General features: G+C 39.0%; 2 protein-coding genes across 4 annotated transcripts in view; one reads left to right on the top strand and one right to left on the bottom strand.

Annotated features, from left to right (window-relative positions):
• LOC143282694 (PAX3- and PAX7-binding protein 1-like) overlaps positions 1 to 7,393 on the bottom strand; it is a 38,996-nt gene extending 31,603 nt beyond the window's left edge. The window contains exons 1-6 of the mRNA XM_076588372.1: positions 7,110 to 7,393; positions 4,191 to 4,387; positions 3,674 to 3,776; positions 2,498 to 2,636; positions 1,776 to 1,891; positions 545 to 615 (exon numbers count right to left, since the gene is read on the bottom strand). Coding sequence (XP_076444487.1) covers positions 545 to 615; positions 1,776 to 1,891; positions 2,498 to 2,636; positions 3,674 to 3,776; positions 4,191 to 4,387; positions 7,110 to 7,365 — 882 coding nt within the window. The 5' untranslated portion in view covers positions 7,366 to 7,393. The remainder of the gene's footprint in view (positions 1 to 544; positions 616 to 1,775; positions 1,892 to 2,497; positions 2,637 to 3,673; positions 3,777 to 4,190; positions 4,388 to 7,109) is intronic.
• Positions 7,394 to 11,075: 3,682 nt separating this feature from the next.
• The window catches only part of LOC143283260 (uncharacterized), a 12,853-nt gene continuing 4,035 nt past the window's right edge, over positions 11,076 to 19,893 (top strand). The window contains exon 1 of one of the 3 annotated variants that reach the window (XM_076589441.1): positions 11,076 to 11,298. Coding sequence is in view for 1 of the 3 variants with exons in the window: in XM_076589440.1 (XP_076445555.1) it covers positions 11,826 to 11,887 (62 nt within the window). In the remaining 2 variants the exon portion in view is untranslated. Of the gene's footprint in view, positions 11,299 to 11,663; positions 11,901 to 19,893 lie in introns of those variants that run through there. The other 2 variants (XM_076589442.1, XM_076589440.1) reach the window with 2 other exon arrangements.

Consider the following 19,893-nt stretch of genomic DNA (forward strand, 5'->3'; position numbering starts at 1 on the left):
TCATTTCTGTAGCACTACTTTTATCTCAAGACAACAGGCTACAACTGCAAGATTCACAGTAATATTCCTTGTGAACCTGATACATTCGGTAATAGTAAGACATATTTTATTCTTATAGAGCAATATCTCTTACAATTCTATTCCAATAGAACAATAACTCTCTTACAAATACAAATTCTGAATAATAAGTGATAAGTTCCAAGGTGTCAACAATGCCATGGTGTGTTTCTCAGTACTCATGACAAAGTTTATATGTTTTCTTAACTTCTGATTCACAGGGTTTTTTTTCTTCCTTGGGGAGTGGGTGGGGGAAGGGGATCCGTGGAGGGTGGAGCAGGATCAATATGGTCAAGTCTACCACAGGCAGCCAAGAAAAGTGTTTACTGGTAACAAAGAATGTAAGGACCAACTCTGCACAAATAAAGATTTAAATAAACCAAAAAACCTTCAAGCAAAACTGTATACATATCTGTATCTCCAACACATGACAAACACCGACACATACAACACAGACAGACATTAACAAACATTCTCTTGCACACACCTGTTTTACAGCTTTTTGTATTTGTTGATCTTCCCACTTTTTCTCCTCTTTCTCGCTTTCTTCGTCACTACCTGCAATCAGAGAAGTCAGTCTCAGAAATTCACCCCTCAAAAACACATCACACATACACACAACATTCCACCCACCCACACAAATAAGAAATCAAATCATGCTACTTCCAGACACACCAACCTGCTGAGCCTTGGTGGAAAAAATCAGATCAGTGTGGCAGGAATCTTTTCAAGTGGTGTCGGTGATTTTGCTAAACAGAAGTTATGCAATCTCAAGAGGAAGAAGTCCAAATAAAGAAAGGTGATTTGACACCATTAAAAAGCTGTTTTATCATGGTGAGATGACAGCAGCCTTCACAGGCAGCATACTATCACCAGCAGCAAAAGGGTTAATCAAACCAAAAATCACTGTTGGTACAGGGACTATAACAGACTCCACACGGGTGTGGCAGGCTTTGCACAGCGAATTTCAGCACAGCTGTTATCTGGTCATACCACTACAATCAATCTATTGTACAAACTTCAATGCATTCCACCCAAAGCCTAAGCACTGTAAAGACACCGCTGTGTATAGTTTAGCACCTACATACTAGCACTGCTCGGTCGAATCACCATACATGAATTTGATATTTGGATCCAAAGTGCAAACATTAAAAGAAGGAACACAACTACTGATAAACTTCCTGGTGACTCTGAAGACAAAGTTTAAGCACTTTGTTTCAGTTTTTAAATCATTTGACAAGCTGTAATCTTTGCAGTGCTAAAAATGATTAAAAGCCACAAATGAAAACAAGTCAACAAGTAGAACATGACCACCAACCAAGCTCAAAACCCCTCTTCCAAAGCCAGACACACATCTAATGATGCATGCTGATCCCTTCTTGAAAACCCAAAAGCAACAAAACAAGGATCACTTAAAACTAAGGCCGTCTATCGGAAAGTATTATTGTCATCATAAGTCATACATTCCTCCACATTCACACACTTTCCTTATACCTGATATCAGTCTTTTTCCTTAAAACCCATTTAACTTTTTCAGATTTGTATCATTTAACGCAAAGCTGTTCATAAAAAATGAACATACATTCCAAATTCACTAAATTCCTAAACTACTAATGGCAAACAATTTATAATCTATCAGTCTTTAAGATGTGAGCTTTTTTTTTCTTTAAACAACAAAATCAAGAAACTGCAACAAAAAAAAAAAAAAAAGTACATACCATGTTCTGCAGCCATAAAATCATCTCTGATTTTTTGCCGTTCTCGTGCTGCATTGTTGACAGTAAAATCAACACGGCCTTCCTCCTCATCATCACTCTTATCATGCTCATCATCCCTGTAATTTTTCAGATCACACACACACACACACACACACACACACAGTGACACACAAATACATATATAGACATATACACAATGTACATACAGACACATACACACAAAAAAACATACATTTAATTAATATCATTACTTCTGCTGCATCAGTGTTTCAGCAAGAAGAAAAATATTAAAGCATAACAATAGAACATTCACTTGTACTGTTGTAACGGCAGAACTAGAAAATGTATCACCAACAACAAACGCCCCCAATAAATGCATGCATTACTAATGTTCTGAAATGTAAATACATATTAATTATGTATACCAACTGAAAAGATAATAATATCTTTATATCTCTTGCACCAATAAAGAAATAAAACAATGGCATGCAACTCCGAGCCAACACCATCTCATCCAATAAAACAATGGCATACAACTTCAAGCTAATCCCTTCTCATCGATCCAATGCCATCTCATTTCAAAACAAAAAAAAAACTAGCAAAAGTTATCAGGCAAAAGTAATCAGAGATTTTGGTATCTTCTTCAACAAACTATGCACTTTGCACAGTAGTAGTAAATAAAATAACAAGCTAGTGAAAACGATGACAAACTCGCAGCACACCTCACAAGTCTTGAGGAGCTGGAACCTTTTTCTCCAGATGCCTCATTCTGTTCCAGGCCAATAAAATCTTCCTGGTTCCTGGCCATCTGACGCTGTTTGCGAATGAAGTGGATCATTTTGGCATCTGGAATCTCACCACCTGAATCAACAAATTATACAGAAATTACAAAGGATTATGATGTCTGTGTAAATTTAAAAAGCAATCTTTTTTTTTTTTTTTAAAGATTTTACCTCTTTTCATTTTAAATGTTACTGGACAGAAAAAACAAAAAAAGAAATGAAAAAATGAGCGGAGCAGGGTAACGGTGGTCAATGGAGGGGGGTGACGAGGTAGGGAGGGGGAGGGGGGTCCTGGAGGAGAGAAATGGGTGGTACAGGCATATGTGTGGGGCTAGAGAGATAGGGAGGAGTTTGCAGACTGAAAAACAATAACAAAATGTAACAAACATCAAACTTGAACAAATGTCTTATGGGGCTATGTCTTATTTCCGTCATGACATTGGTCCCTACTATAGTATAAGCATAACAGTAGATTACAATTTACACTTTTATTTTTCAGGTATGAGAAAATGTCAATCACTCTGTGCCTTTCTCGTTTTAAAATCTTTTGACTGAAGGGAAGGGTTCTCCATTACTCAAAACATATTTTTATGATTTCTTCAAATCTTCAGCATCATTTCAGAAATATTAATCTTCCCAATCTGTTTGTTGCACACATACATACAAATAAATAAATACCATTTTCCTCCAGCAAACTATATATAGCTTTTGCCAACAGCACTCTGTGACTGCCACAGTTTAGTTGAGCAAAATACAGGTGGAACGAGAAACTTTAAAGATATCATAAATCATCCTTTAACTGAATGAACCGTGCAGTCAAGCATTGCTCTGGCACTGAAATTTGTTCCATTAAAAAGGTTTCCATGTTCCTACATATGTATGTATATACCACAAACGGAATTAACATCTATTAAGTAATTAATAACCTTCCGCTGTGTACATATGTGTGAATTTGGAGGAAAAAGCCACTGATTTAAGCCTGCCAAGGCTGTAAACTCCCTAAGGTTGAAAAGGTTAATGGAGGTGGTCAATCTTAGAATTGATCACACGGAAAGTCCAATTCCCAACTTGGTTCAAAAAGGGTTGTTATGTGTGGAGAGACCCACTCTTACTCACGTGCCAGTCTGTTGCGGAATGCCACAGGCCCCGATTCATCCTCACTGCTCTCTAAGGCTTCTGCTTCATCTCCATTCAGTGTCCTCAGCTCCTCCCGAAGTTTCTGCTCAAGGGAGAAGAAATAGTACAGAGATGGAGAAGACAATACACACTCTGACAAAGTATTGTATTTGAGTTAGAGAATGGCCTAAACATTCGAGGGCAAGAAACAGACTGATCAACGCACTGTCATTAATACAGCTGACAGTGTGTTTCTTTGTTTTGTGCCACTTCCTTTGTCTTTTGCTTTGGAAATATCAGCAACTTTTGAATTTAAAATGTTGACAATAAAACAATTCCCCCTTTCTCAATTTCAAGCAAACTGACATAATTATCAATTGCACACTGCCCCCCCCCCCCCCCTCCCCCCCCAACAAATTACAGGTAAAACTAGTGAAAGTGTTACAAAATGTTCACAAATTTCTGTTGCCATTACAAATACCATGAATGTATTCAGGTCAGTAAAAAGAAATCAAACCTTCAAATTCTTTATTCTTGTTTCTTCATCCTCTGAATCTGACTTTGGACGGTCAGTTTTGGATGATTTTTCACTCTTGCTCTTCTCTTTCCTTTCTTTTTCCAGTTTTTCATCTCTCTCCTTCTTTTCTCTCTTCAACTGTTTGGCAATTCTTTTGCTGTGACTGGACTTCTTCACCTTGAACACTTCAGTGTCTTCTGGAAAAAGACCACAGACAAGTATGAATTAATGGACATCAAATTCAGATCAAGTTGCCAACCACAAAGGGACCATTTCAGGGCTGAAAAAATATATATCTGTGCTGTGTATATAGGACTAATAACATTAAAAACAAAATTTGTTAGCTCACTCAGTCAGTGACATTTTTACGATTCATACCCGATACCAACAACCCTATATAATACATTAATAGGATATCTTAAGTAAATCTTTGTTCATGGAACCAAACAATGAATAAATTCATGACACTGGACAACCAAATTAAACAATTCATTTAACAAAAAAATAATGTCTTATTTCACATTCATCCCTTCTTTATAATATTCAAAGACCCGTTTTAATCAGTAATGTTTCAGCATATAGCTGATACTGTTTTGATGTACGCATGGTGCAAAAAAATATATATACACAACCTATTTTTAGTGAGGTTTCAGATTTTGTTTGACGGAATTTTTTTCTTTCAAATTCTATACTTATGAATGCAAATATGCAACAAACAAGAAATGTATGAACATGGTAAACTTTAACAAGTGTTAGTTGTGTTCAAATACCTGATGTAGATGGTATACATTTTTTTTTCTTATGCCACACACTTGGTCACATGGTTTGAATACATTCAACGTAATTTTTCACATGTCTCCTTTGCATAGCAGTTAGTAACATAAAAATTTAAATTGAAGTTAATAGGTCTTGTAAGTTAGGATACCAACAAATTGGAATTACTCAATTTACTGGTATCAAGTGTTTAACTGGCTAAAAGTAAATAATTTGTGTGTACGAGTTCTGTGTGTGTTCTGTGCATGTGTGTGTCACTGTGTGTGTGTGTGTGTGTCTGTCTTATGTGTCACTGTGTGTGTGTGTGTGTGTCTTATGTGTGTGTCTCACTGTGTGTGTGTACATCACTACATGTGTGATTGTGTATGCATGTGTGTGTACAAACTTTTAAGGATAAAGCGTCAGGATGAGGTCCTTTGTCTACTCTTTTATTTTTATTATTATTATAAATATTCTTAACATGAGGAAGGGTTGTACTTGTTATTTGTCTCTTTAAGTGGAGGGACATTAATTTCTTTGAGAATGTTGCTCAAGCAGCTTGGAAGTGGACTGGCACTTAATTTCAAGTTTTTCAGTATCCTGTTTATATTTCGGGCCCCACACTGAAACGTCATTCTCGAGATTCCATCTATCCAGTATTAATTACATTAGTCCAGGCTTCTACCTCTGGCGGCAATTCCAGAGGTTCCCAAAAAGCAATCCCAGTGGAGATAGATCTAACCATCTGTGCAGCATGAGCATACATAAAAATACTGGCTAAGTCAGATCCATTTCAGGTCTGCCACAATTTGCAGATTTCCAGCACCCATTTGATTTTGTGACTGAGGATCCACCATTTGTACAAGTGGGATAATGTGCTTCTGAATCAATGGAGAATATGTAACAGTTTCGCACACCGAGACACGCCTAACTTCTTGGCCCTCTCTTCTAGCTGCCTGAGGTCCTCCAGAAGTGTTACCATTAGGTGGTCAAGGCAACTGTGTATTGATTCTTCTTCTTCTTTTGTACAACCAACATCATTCTATTGATGGTTCTGTTGTAGTTTGGGGAGGTTGCTGAGGATTGCGCTGTTGTGAGGATTGAAAAAAAAAAAAAAAATCTCTTTCTTTTTTCTCTTTTCTTCTTCCTTTCCTTTTGCGACCTGGCCAGCCAGTGTACGTTCAACGTTGGGGTGTATGGGTGGTTAGGAGGAGGAGGGGAATGGGGGGGGGGGGGGGGATTCACTTTTAGAGATGAGAGGCCAGTCTGGACTTGAAGCAGTCCAGTGACTCGGCTGTCACAACTTCCTGAGGCAGCTTGTTCCATTCTGGTATGGTCCTTGGGAAGAATGCCATCTGCCTGTACAGTGTTGTGCAGGAGGGAATGTCGTAGCTCAGGCTGTTGTTCGTTCTACAGCTCGGCCTGCTCTTAGATGGCTTGGGCAGGTACTTGGAGTTGATGGAGATGATACATGGTGGAATTTGTAGAACATCTCCAAGCGGGCTTTCTTGCGGCGCTGTTGTAGGGGAGGCCAATTGAGTGAATTGAGGATGGAGTCCACGCATCAATTCATAGCAGTCAGTGCAGAGTTGCTCTTTGGATCTGTGTCTGGAGGGTCGCTGATGTGGATGAGTGTGTAGAAACTGGGGTACTCCAGACTTGACTATTTCTTCTTCTGATGCTTCGCCTTCCAGTATTTACTATATTAAATATCAAAGTGTGTGTGTGTGTGTGTGTGACTTATTTCTTCTTCAGATGCTTCGCCTTCCAGTGCTTACTTAGTTACTATATTTAATATGAACGTGTGTGTGTGTGTGTGTGTACGCGCGCGCGCGAACGTGCAATGTGTGTCACAGCAAGTTCAACTGCTCATGACACTCAGCCATATGTGGATCAGTCCACCTCTGTGGTCCAACTTGCGCAAGTCTTAAGGAAGACCTTTGCTGATGTCAATTATCTGCTGCGGTCTGCTTTACTTCCACTTCTGTATCTGCTGGCCATCATTATCGATGGAAGTCAGGGGAGAGCACAATCTGTATTTTCATTATGATTTGGTTGTGCATCCAATTCATTTTACTTTTTTACTGTGGAAAAAAATACTATGAGTAGGCAAATAGTGAATACATATAGCAAATAACCAACACACTGATTGAAGAATGAGCAAACCTTCTTCTTCTAAACCAAAACTCAACGTGGAACTCGATCTGCTCATGGTACTTGTTTCTTTTTCCTTCGTTTTTGTTTTTTTCTTCTTTTCTTTTGATTTTGATTGATCTGAAAGCTGAACATCCATCGAAACACTGTCTTGAGACTCTTCATCAACTTCCATTGCTTCTTGCACGTTGTCGCCTTCATTCTCTGAGTCACTCGTGTTTATTTTCCGCCTAAAATTCCGTTTTGGTTTCTTGAACATGGACGCCATGTTGCTCGAGTTGATTCGAAAGGTATGATGGGAATTTATAAAATAAATAGATAAATAACATATACACACACAAATTAGATATACAAGTATGAGCTTGAAACAGTGAAATTAATGTGGCTGGTATATACCAGTCATTATCTACAATAATTTTTAAAACTATTGACTGAAATAAAATATCCATGTCAACTATATGAGTAGCAACCGCTTTGATTACTGTCGACTCCACAATTCGCCGTGCATTTAAAACAATGATAATAATGATAATACATAATTTTTCTGAGGCGCGATATCCAGTACCAATGGTGCCCAAAGCGCCTTACATCATCCAGTTTATGTGTAAACATGCCTTAAAAAACACTTCAGCCGCTTTCTGACAATAGAAAACACCCCGTGTGTTCATATAAAAAAAATATATATACTATATATAAGCACACCATAGTGTGCATGAGTCATGCAGTATAGTTTCAGAGATTAATCAGATTATAAAAGCTATGAAGTAAATAAGGCTTAGATTAAAACAAAATGCATTTCATAGAACACACTCACACACACACCGAGACCCACACACACACCGTGAGACCCACACACACATACACACACACACTGGCACACACACACACACACACACACACACACACACACACACACACACACACACACACAAGCGCGCTGGAATTAGAAATAACCAGGCAGAAAAAACTGAGTGACATCACACTGACGGCTAAAACCAAACTACATAAGATATACAATGCATCACGTGAACACAGGACTACAAAATTACTAGTACAAAGATACTTGCCAACAAACATACTTTGGTCTAACCGTTCTCGAAGGAATGTAGATCAGATCGAGGCATTTCTAAGAGATTAACTGGGTAGAGAATTCAAACTTGGGGAACATGAGCTCTAAAAGACCAATTTCCAGCGCATTTCAGATTAGTCCTTAGGACTTTAAGCAGCTTTTCAGAACTGGATCTTAATGTTCTGTGCGGTTCATAAGTTTCCAGTACCGTGAGAGGAGAGATACAATGGAAGAGACTCAGGTGTCAAAATGTCTGAAGGCAAGTGTCGCTTACTTAATGTAGTGAATGCGGGACTCCATTGGAAGCCAGTTTAACCTATTCACAAGGGATGTAACATAATCAGATTTCTTTTTGGCGAAATCAAGTCGTGCAGCATTGTTATGAATTTTCTGTAATCTGTTGATGGAGGAAGATGATAAACCTGCGAGAGTGGAATTGCAGTAATCCGCTCTGGACAGGACGAAAGAGGAAACCAACTGAGCCATGTTTTTCTCTGTTATGTAGGGTCTGACTGAGGCTATCCTTCGGAGGTGAAAGTTACATTTGCGACACAAGAATTGAATTAAGTCGTTCATAGTCAAAGTTTGATCGAGATATACACCCAGGTATTTGGCCGATGTTTGAAATGCTACTGAAGCAGGGCCAAACGTAACTGGGTCCTTTTTTACTGCTATAAGACGAGTACGGTCTCCCACAGATAAGAGTTGATAGGTTTTGTTTTCATTGAGCTTTAGCTTGTTTTTGTCCATCCATATTTTTACATCAGCTACACAAGCTTCCATTTCATAGTGACTGTCTTGAAATGAGATGGTGGAGCAGCTTTTTGTAATTCTGTGTCATCTGCACATTTTCTGGTGGTAACCAAATGAATGTCTTTTGAAAACGTACGTCAGACAAAGGCTGAGTGTACTAAGTGAACAAGATAGGCCCTAAGACTGATCCCTGAGGGACACCAAACACAAGGGGAATAAATTCAGAGGTGCAATTTCTTACTTTAACCTTGAGTTGACGATTTGAAAGATGTGGAGAAAACTTTTTTATCCCCCCCCCCCACCCCTTACATTGAAGGTTATCTTTCTCTCATTGAAACATCACGTTGTTTGACAGAATTTTGCACAATTCACATATGTCACTATAGAAAAATTACATCATTAACAAAGTAGGCAATTGCAATGAACTTCAGTGACAATTTCCTTGCATGGGTATTTGTTTCATAATACACAAAGAACAAAAAGAAAGAACGAAAAAAAGGTCAAAGGAAAAAAAAAGAAAAAAAAGAAAGAAAGAAAAAAAGGGAAAAAAACACAAACAAACAACAATAACTAACCAATTGTCATTAAAAAAAACCCAAACAAACAACAACAAAAAACAACAACTGGCATGTATCAAACATCATTCGACTCCTTTACACATTTAAGAAACGTCTGTAATCAATGTCTTGTAAGACAACCACTTTGCTTCAACTGAAGTCTTGGATGTTCAGTAGACTGTATTTTTGCATTGGGTTCTTCTGTTTCATAACGCTAGGAAATGCATCTTTCAAAAGCTGCTAAGTTGGGCCTGCATCGGTCAAATTTACATTTATGACATGAATGTACACTTTTCCAAGAAGTATCAACAGGTCGAAAACTGTACCAGTGCGTACACTTTGAGCAATGCCAAACAGTACCATAATTATGGATTTGTTCGAACGCAGTGACGCCTCCTTGATCTATTGATACTTCTTCTTCTTCTAAAATGTCTTCTTCTTCTTTTTATTCTTCCTCTGCATCATTGATTATAACAACAGCAACAACAACAATAATAATAATAATAATAAAATACTGACTACTACTAATAATGACTCATAATAATGTGTGTGTGTGTGTGTGTGTGTGTGTGTGTGTGTGTGTGTGTGTGCTAGGGAGAGAGGGGGGGGGGGGGGGGATCAATGAATGGAGACCATCTGAAGTGCATGTAGGGGAGGCTATCCAGAAAATACCCCCCCACACGCTTTTGTCAACACCTTTGTTTTTTCCCTTCTTGGGAAAATGTGGAAATCGATGTCCACCGATATCACCTTCTATTATTTTATGATTTTGTTATTGTTGTTGTTGTCTTCTTTGTGACTATATCATTGCAGTGTTGTACGTGAAGGCAAGCATGCTCTTTGACGATCCAAGGAATTTATAGGCATGTTGACGGCACTGTTTTAAGAAACCCGTTCTTTGTATATAACATAAGGAACAAGGTCTTCCATTTTGTTGTTGTTTTGTTTGTCTGTTGTTGTTATTTCTTGGCAGATGTGGTGTAGCGTATATGGTTTTGTCCGAACGCAGTGACGCCTCCTTGAGCTACTGAAACTGAAACTGTTGTTGTTTGTGTTTTGGTTTTTTTCCCACAACAATGTTGACACTATAATGATCTGCATTTCTCTTGCGGTGACCTAAAACCGCCTCAAACCGAAAACTAAGCACAGCCACGCGCCTGTCACGATTGTCGTCATGACACACATGTCGCGGCCGCTTTAATTTGAGTGCATTAGATAGCTGATAACTCATAGCTGCATGCAGTCGTGATAAAAGCCTTAGTATTCTTTCAAATACTCTCTGTCTCTATCTCTCCCACCATAATAATATTCTATCATCGTGTTTTTCAGATGCAGGGTACAGCTGATAAGTGTAATCGTGTGTGTGTGTGTGTGTGTGTGTGTGTGTGTGTGCCATGGCAATGATAATCTGTGTTTTTGTCTCTGTCTCTATAGCTGTCTCTGCCTCTCTCTATATATGTCTCTGTCTCTCTCTCTGTCTGTCTGTCTCCTCCCCCACCCCCCACCCCCTCTCTCTCTCTCACTCGAGTGCGCGCGCGCAAAGAACGACAATTTGGGCAGGCGACGAATGTGGGTTTTTTGTGTTAAAACATTTTTTTAATTTATATATATATATAAATCTTCCACCCCTATCTGAGTTAACACCAAACCTAGTCACGTGAATTCCTTCAAGGATAAAGACCCAATATCTCCGTCTGAACAGCAGTCGGGGATAGGTCAGAGGAAAGTGGCTGAAATGTTTGCCGAGTGACTGACCAGACCAAGTTGCCATTTCTCCCTTCACTTTGTGTCCTCGACTGGGGTTGTCCGTCTGTCGGTTTGGGTGAGCTGTGTTCATTTGTTGTGTGTAGTTGTGGGTTGGTTTGGTTAAGAAAGGTTTGTTGTTGTTGTTTTTGTTGTTGTTGGGGAATCCGGGTGTGGTGTTACTGGCTGTGTTGAGTAATGTTGAATTGTCGGTGTTTTTTTTTTTTTTTTTTTTCAGTGTGGTTTGTGTGTGTGTGTGTGTGTGTGTGTGTGTCTGCGTGCGTGTGTGTGTGTATATATATAATATATAATATATATATATATATTTGTGTGTGTGTGTGTGTGTGTGTGTGTGTGTGTGTGTGTGTTTCGTATCGTACTGTGCCGTGTGTTTGTTCAGTGTGTGGCGTAGAAAAGTAGTCGGAGACGCCGTGTCAGAAATCGGTTCGTCGCTGGATTTCTGATCTTGTGGTCCGGATTCCAGGCCTCATTAAATTTTCAGCCTGGCGTTGTGTCAATCCTTGGGAAGGGCACTTTACTGGGTTTTTCCTCACTCCGCCTAGCTCAGTGTGATGACTTAAAACGCCGGAACTTGACACAGTGAATATGAATTTACTTCCCACGGTGGCGAACGGTGGCCGTGAAGGACTATCATTTGTGATGCAGTGGTTGTATTATCAGGTGGTTTGGTCTATTTTGTGTTGAGATGTTTGGTGTTATGGTGTATTTTATGATATAGAAGTTAACCCGTGGTTTGCTTTGTTTTGTTGATGTTGTTGTGTTATGGTTATGATCGTGCATGGCTGTTTTGTTCTGTTGATGTTGTTGTGTTATGGCTATGATCGTGCATGGCTGTTTTGTTGATGTTGTTGTGTTATGGCTATGATTGTGCATGGCTGTTTTGTTCTGTTGATGTTGTTGTGTTATGGCTATGATTGTGCATGGCTGTTTTGTTGATGTTGTTGTGTTATGGCTATGATTGTGCATGGCTGTTTTGTTTTGTTGATGTTGTTGTGTTATGGCTATGATTGTGCATGGCTGTTTGGTTTTGTTGACGTTGTGGTGTTATGGTTATGATTGTGCATGGTTGTTTAGTTCTGTTGATGTTGTTGTGTTATGGTTATGATTGTGTATGGCTGTTTTGTTTTGTTGATGTTGTTGTGTTATGGCTATGATTGTGCATGGCTGTTCTGTTGATGTTGATGTGTTATGGCTATGATTGTGCATGGCTGTTTTGTTTTGTTGATGTTGTTGTGTTATGGCTATGATCGTGCATGGCTGTTTTGTTGATGTTGTTGTGTTATGGTTATGATTGTGCATGGTTGTTTAGTTCTGTTGATGTTGTTGTGTTATGGTTATGATTGTGTATGGCTGTTTTGTTGATGTTGTTGTGTTATGGCTATGATTGTGCATGGCTGTTTTGTTCTGTTGATGTTGTTGTGTTATGGCTATGATTGTGCATGGCTGTTTTGTTCTGTTGATGTTGTTGTGTTATGGTTATGATTGTTCATGGCTGTTTTGTTGATGTTGTTGTGTTATGGTTGCGATTGTGCATGGCTATTTTGTTGATTTTGTTGTGTTATGGCTATGATTGTGCATGGCTGTTTTGTTTTGTTGATGTTGATGTGTTATGGCTATGATTGTGCATGGCTGTTTTGTTTTGTTGATGTTGATGTGTTATGGCTATGATTGTGCATGGCTGTTTTGTTCTGTTGATGTTGTTGTGTTATGGCTATGATTGTGCATGGCTGTTTTGTTGATGTTGTTGTGTTATGGCTATGATTGTGCATGGCTGTTTTGTTGATGTTGTTGTGTTATGGCTATGATTGTGCATGGCTGTTTTGTTCTGTTGATGTTGTTGTGTTATGGCTATGATTGTGCATGGCTGTTTTGTTGATGTTGTTGTGTTATGGTTATGATTGTGCATGGCTGTTTGGTTTTGTTGACGTTGTGGTGTTATGGTTATGATCGTGCATGGCTGTTTTGTTGATGTTGTTGTGTTATGGTTATGATTGTGCATGGTTGTTTAGTTCTGTTGATGTTGTTGTGTTATGGCTATGATTGTGCATGGCTGTTTTGTTCTGTTGATGTTGTTGTGTTATGGCTATGATTGTGCATGGCTGTTCTGTTGATGTTGATGTGCTATGGCTATGATCGTGCATGGCTGTTCTGTTGATGTTGTTGTGTTATGGCTATGATCGTGCATGGCTGTTTTGTTTTGTTGATGTTGTTGTGTTATGGCTATGATTGTGCATGGCTGTTTGGTTTTGTTGACGTTGTGGTGTTATGGTTATGATTGTGCATGGTTGTTTAGTTCTGTTGATGTTGTTGTGTTATGGTTATGATTGTGCATGGCTGTTTTGTTGATGTTGTTGTGTTATGGCTATGATTGTGCATGGTTGTTTAGTTCTGTTGATGTTGTTGTGTTATGGTTATGATTGTGCATGGCTGTTTTGTTCTGTTGATGTTGTTGTGTTATGGTTATGATCGTGCATGGCTGTTTTGTTGATGTTGTTGTGTTATGGCTATGATCGTGCATGGCTGTTTTGTTGATGTTGTTGTGTTATGGTTATGATCGTGCATGGCTGTTTTGTTCTGTTGATGTTGTTGTGTTATGGTTATGATTGTGCATGGTTGTTTAGTTCTGTTGATGTTGTTGTGTTATGGTTATGATTGTGCATGGCTGTTTTGTTCTGTTGATGTTGTGGTGTTATGGCTATGATTGTGCATGGCTGTTCTGTTGATGTTGTTGTGTTATGGCTATGATCGTGCATGGCTGTTTTGTTGATGTTGTTGTGTTATGGCTATGATTGTGCATGGCTGTTTTGTTGATGTTGTTGTGTTATGGCTATGATTGTGCATGGCTGTTTTGTTGATGTTGTTGTGTTATGGCTATGATTGTGCATGGCTGTTTTGTTGATGTTGTTGTGTTATGGCTATGATTGTGCATGGCTGTTTTGTTTTGTTGATGTTGTGTTATGGCTATGATCGTGCATGGCTGTTTTGTTGATGTTGATGTGTTATGGCTATGATTGTGCATGGCTGTTTTGTTTTGTTGATGTTGTGTTATGGCTATGATTGTGCATGGCTGTTTTGTTGATGTTGTTGTGTTATGGCTATGATCGTGCATGGCTGTTTTGTTGATGTTGTTGTGTTATGGCTATTATTGTGCATGGCTGTTTTGTTGATGTTGTTGTGTTATGGCTATGATCGTGCATGGCTGTTCTGTTGATGTTGTTGTGTTATGGCTATGATCGTGCATGGCTGTTTTGTTCTGTTGATGTTGTTGTGTTATGGTTATGATTGTGCATGGCTGTTTTGTTCTGTTGATGTTGTTGTGTTATGGTTATGATTGTGCATGGCTGTTTTGTTTTGTTGATGTTGATGTGTTATGGCTATGATCGTGCATGGCTGTTTTGTTCTGTTGATGTGTTATGGCTATGATCGTGCATGGCTGTTTTGTTGATGTTGATGTGTTATGGCTATGATCGTGCATGGCTGTTTTGTTGATGTTGATGTGTTATGGCTATGATCGTGCATGGCTGTTTTGTTTTGTTGATGTTGATGTGTTATGGCTATGATCGTGCATGGCTGTTCTGTTGATGTTGTTGTGTTATGGCTATGATTGTGCATGGCTGTTTTGTAGATGTTGTTGTGTTATGGCTATGATTGTGCATGGCTGTTCTGTTGATGTTGATGTGTTATGGCTATGATTGTGCATGGCTGTTTTGTTCTGTTGATGTTGTGGTGTTATGGCTATGATCGTGCATGGCTGTTCTGTTGATGTTGTTGTGTTATGGCTATGATTGTGCATGGCTGTTCTGTTGATGTTGTTGTGTTATGGCTATGATCGTGCATGGCTGTTTTGTTCTGTTGATGTTGTTGTGTTATGGCTATGATTGTGCATGGCTGTTTTGTTGATGTTGTTGTGTTATGGCTATGATTGTGCATGGCTGTTTTGTTGATGTTGTTGTGTTATGGCTATGATCGTGCATGGCTGTTTTGTTTTGTTGATGTTGTTGTGTTATGGCTATGATTGTGCATGGCTGTTTTGTTCTGTTGATGTTGTTGTGTTATGGCTATGATTGTGCATGGCTGTTTTGTAGATGTTGTTGTGTTATGGCTATGATTGTGCATGGCTGTTTTGTTCTGTTGATGTTGTTGTGTTATGGCTATGATCGTGCATGGTTGTTTAGTTCTGTTGATGTTGTTGTGTTATGGCTATGATCGTGCATGGCTGTTTTGTTGATGTTGTTGTGTTATGGTTATGATTGTGCATGGTTGTTTAGTTCTGTTGATGTTGTTGTGTTATGGCTATGATCGTGCATGGCTGTTTTGTTGATGTTGTTGTGTTATGGCTATGATTGTGCATGGCTGTTTTGTTTTGTTGATGTTGTTGTGTTATGGTTATGATCGTGCATGGTTGTTTTGTTATGTTGATGTTGTTGTGTTATGGCTATGATTGTGCATGGCTGTTTTGTTCTGTTGATGTTGTTGTGTTATGGCTATGATTGTGCATGGCTGTTTTGTTGATGTTGTTGTGTTATGGCTATGATTGTGCATGGTTGTTTTGTTGATGTTGATGTGTTATGGCTATGATTGTGCATGGCTGTTTTGTTGATCTTGTGGTGTTATGGTTATGATTGTGCATGGCTGTTTTGTTGATGTTGTTGTGTTATGGTTATGATCGTGCATGGCTGTTTTGTTGATGTTGTTGTGTTATGGCTATGATTGTGCATGGCTGTTTTGTTGATGTTGTTGTGTTATGGCTATGATTGTGCATGGCTATTTTGTTGATGTTGTTGTGTTATGGTTATGATTGTGCATGGCTGTTTTGTTGATGTTGTTGTGTTATGGCTATGATTGTGCATGGCTGTTCTGTTGATGTTGTTGTGTTATGGCTATGATTGTGCATGGCTGTTTTGTTCTGTTGATGTTGATGTGTTATGGCTATGATCGTGCATGGCTGTTTTGTTGATGTTGATGTGTTATGGCTATGATCGTGCATGGCTGTTTTGTTGATGTTGTTGTTGTTGTGTTATGGCTATGATCGTGCATGGCTGTTTTGTTCTGTTGATGTTGTTGTGTTATGGTTATGATTGTGCATGGCTGTTCTGTTGATGTTGTTGTGTTATGGTTATGATTGTGCATGGCTGTTCTGTTGATGTTGTTGTGTTATGGTTATGATTGTGCATGGCTGTTCTGTTGATGTTGTTGTGTTATGGCTATGATTGTGCATGGCTGTTTTGTTGATGTTGTTGTGTTATGGTTATGATTGGGCATGGCTGTTTTGTTTTGTTGATGTTGTTGTGTTATGGCTATGATTGTGCATGGCTGTTTTGTTCTGTTGATGTTGTTGTGTTATGGCTATGATTGTGCATGGCTGTTTTGTTCTGTTGTTGTGTTATGGCTATGATCGTGCATGGCTGTTTTGTTCTGTTGTTGTGTTATGGCTATGATCGTGCATGGCTGTTTTGTTCTGTTGTTGTGTTATGGCTATGATTGTGCATGGCTGTTTTGTTCTGTTGATGTTGTTGTGTTATGGCTATGATCGTGCATGGCTGTTTTGTTCTGTTGATGTTGTTGTGTTATGGCTATGATCGTGCATGGCTGTTCTGTTGATGTTGTTGTGATGCCTTTTGTGTGCGGCATAGTATTTACGGTATGGTAGATTCAACACTGAATCATAAAGCAAAGAAAATGATTAACTCACTCAGTACGACCAGTCCTCTCTTCTCCTCTACACAGACCCCTCGGATGTCCAGTGGGTGTCTCAATGACCCAACCGTTAGCTTCCGTCGTCAGAATTGTGGTATTCTTTGTCAATATTCACCTCTTCAGTATAAGAGCCTTCCGCTTGCATTATTTTGATGGTGGTAATTGGGGTGAAACGCTGTTAACGTCGTCTCTTTCACCGTTCGTATGGAGAGAGTTAATACTTATTGCGGTACCCCGACAGAAGGTTGATGGGATTCCCTGAATGACAGGCCGTGGGAAAGCGATAAACGAGAAAGATGATGGTGGCACTGTCACCGTCTGGATCAGTAAGTCATCCTAATTTTCAGAAGAATTTCTCACAAAATGAGTGGATTTAAGTGGAAGTCTGGCGTTGGCACTGAGAGTCCTCTGTGGAATTATCCTCTGGTAGTTTTTTTGTTTTTGTTTGTTTGTTGGATATTGCAGAAGGTTTTGTATTGTGAAGTGTCGCAGTTTGTTTTCTTCAGTGTTCTGTGCTGTGTTGCCGCGTTGCAGCATTAATCTCTGTTGACCTGGTTCTTGTTGCGTTGATAACAAATAACTGAACATAATGCAAAATGATTCATAGTGAAAAAAAAAAAAGTTCACATATGATAGATAAATGGGACCGAGAGAAAATGAAGTAGCTGAATACGTATGAATAAATAAAGACTGATAGATAGACAGCATCAGTTAGCGTTAACTTCCAGAAACTGATCAACAGGGTTACATATTAGGTATTTTTTTTATACTGATGTTTTCAGTGAGTGAGATCAGTTTAGAAATATTTCCCATGGTATATATTATTGGTGTCCAGTTACATTACAGAATCGTGCTACTTCTGGTAGATGTATCCATCATTGCAACTTCCATACTAAGCAAAGTGATTTATTATAGACTGCTATCCATCAGGTTGTCAGATAAATGTGATAAAGTTTTGTGAAAATAGAATAAAAATGAAATGGCAAAGAAAGTTAATGACTGTGGAAACAATTCTGGCTTCATTAGCGTATGTGCGTGTGTGCGTGATTTAATGTTCTTGTTGCTGTTCTTGTTGATATTGTAACGCTCAGTCCTAGAAAAGAGAAGTTTCCTGTTAAAGCATATACCTACGTGCATGTCTGTGCGCATTTACACACTTATTCTGGCTCAGAGAAGATTACGTCAACAGTCACACACACACACACACACACACACACACACACACACACACACACACACACACACACAAACCGCACACACACACACACAAACCGCGCGCGCGCGCACACACACACACACACACACACACACACCACACACACACACACACACACACACACACACACACACACACAACTGCACGAACCCATCCTATCCCTTAAATCCTGTCTTCCCGCCTGCACTGACACACATTGTATATAGCCACCCATCACAGTGTATGCAACGCACGTCTTGTGATGACTTGTAACTCGAAAGCGGATGTGTGCAGAACACTTTCAAACAAAACGACACCTGCGTCATGTTCAAGGTCCAGGCTTTTCTAACCCCCACAAAACCTCTCTCTACACCACGCACATGAACTGGATTTACTAGTCGAACAGACAAAACTAGCGAAACAAAAAACAAAATAATGGAAGTAAGTTGTTAGTAGATTCACATTCAAAATGTGTACTGCCTGAAAGGGGCGATAAAGTCGATGCATGAACTCTTTCAAACTTCAGAATTTTGATAGTGCATTGTGGAATCGCCCATGACATTTGCAAAAGTTAATGCTCAATGCAAGGGTAGAGCAAATTCATCATGCTTGCGTTGTTCGACAGAGACGAGTGCTCAATGAGTTGTATCAACAATCAGAACTCTTTGTGTTCTACTGAACACGTCATCCACTTATACCAATGAGATCATGTATTCATTTTATTTATCTATTTATTCATTTATTATTTATTTTATTATTGTTATTATTATTATTATTATTATTATAAAAATTATATTGTTATTATTTATTTATTTATATATTTATTTATATATTTTATTTCATTTTGTACGCTTATAGTTGACTTCATCAAGTTTTTGCGCCTTATACATATTATTATTAGTAGTAGTAGTTCCTTTTTTTATGTATTTATCTTCTTGTTTTTTTGTTTTTTTTGTTTTTTTTGTTTTTGTTTTTTTTCTCAAGGCCTGACTAAGCGCGTTGGGTTACGCTGCTGGTCAGGCATCTGCTTGGCAGATGTGGTGTAGCGTATATGGATTTGTCCGAACGCAGTGACGCCTCCTTGAGCTACTGAAACTGAAACTGAAACTGTCCGACAGTGACGAGTGTTCGATGAGTTGTATCAACAATCAGAACTCCTGTGTTCTGTCTAACACGTCATCCACTTATACCAATGAGATCATGTAATTCCAAGCTAAGAATACTCAATCATCGCAATAGCCCAGTGTTCATAATGCGCAGCTGTTCATAAGCACACTGACTGAAGGGGTAGTACTCAGAGCCAAGCGGATGCTGTGCCTTCAGACAGATGTCAGGAAACAAACACTGTGATAAAATGGAGAGGGCAGTAAGTGTTCCAGCGAAACCTGTCTTCGTGATAGACCTTTACGTGAGACTGGTTTCTTGTTAGTTATTTTGTTCTGGACACGCTCTGAGCCGGATATCGTCTGAGTTATCTTTCTCTGCGTCTCACACATGCGCACGCACGCACTGACCACACACACACACACACACACACACAACTGTGTTCCGCTGTATTTCACAACACGGAAGTGACAATGAGTTGTTTTGTATAAGCGTACTCTGATCTTGATACAAGTTTTGATCTTTTTGTTTGCAATGCTCATCTAATCGGTGTCAAATGTCACAGGCACGGCAGTAATGCTTTTTTGGGGGGAGCTCTGAAAGCAGTCGCAATTAGTTTACTGGCAGGAGAATTAAAGAAATCTCCAAAAGGCCTTT

Source organism: Babylonia areolata, chromosome 6, assembly GCF_041734735.1.
Source record: "Babylonia areolata isolate BAREFJ2019XMU chromosome 6, ASM4173473v1, whole genome shotgun sequence".
NCBI classification, from domain to species: domain Eukaryota; kingdom Metazoa; phylum Mollusca; class Gastropoda; order Neogastropoda; family Buccinidae; genus Babylonia; species Babylonia areolata.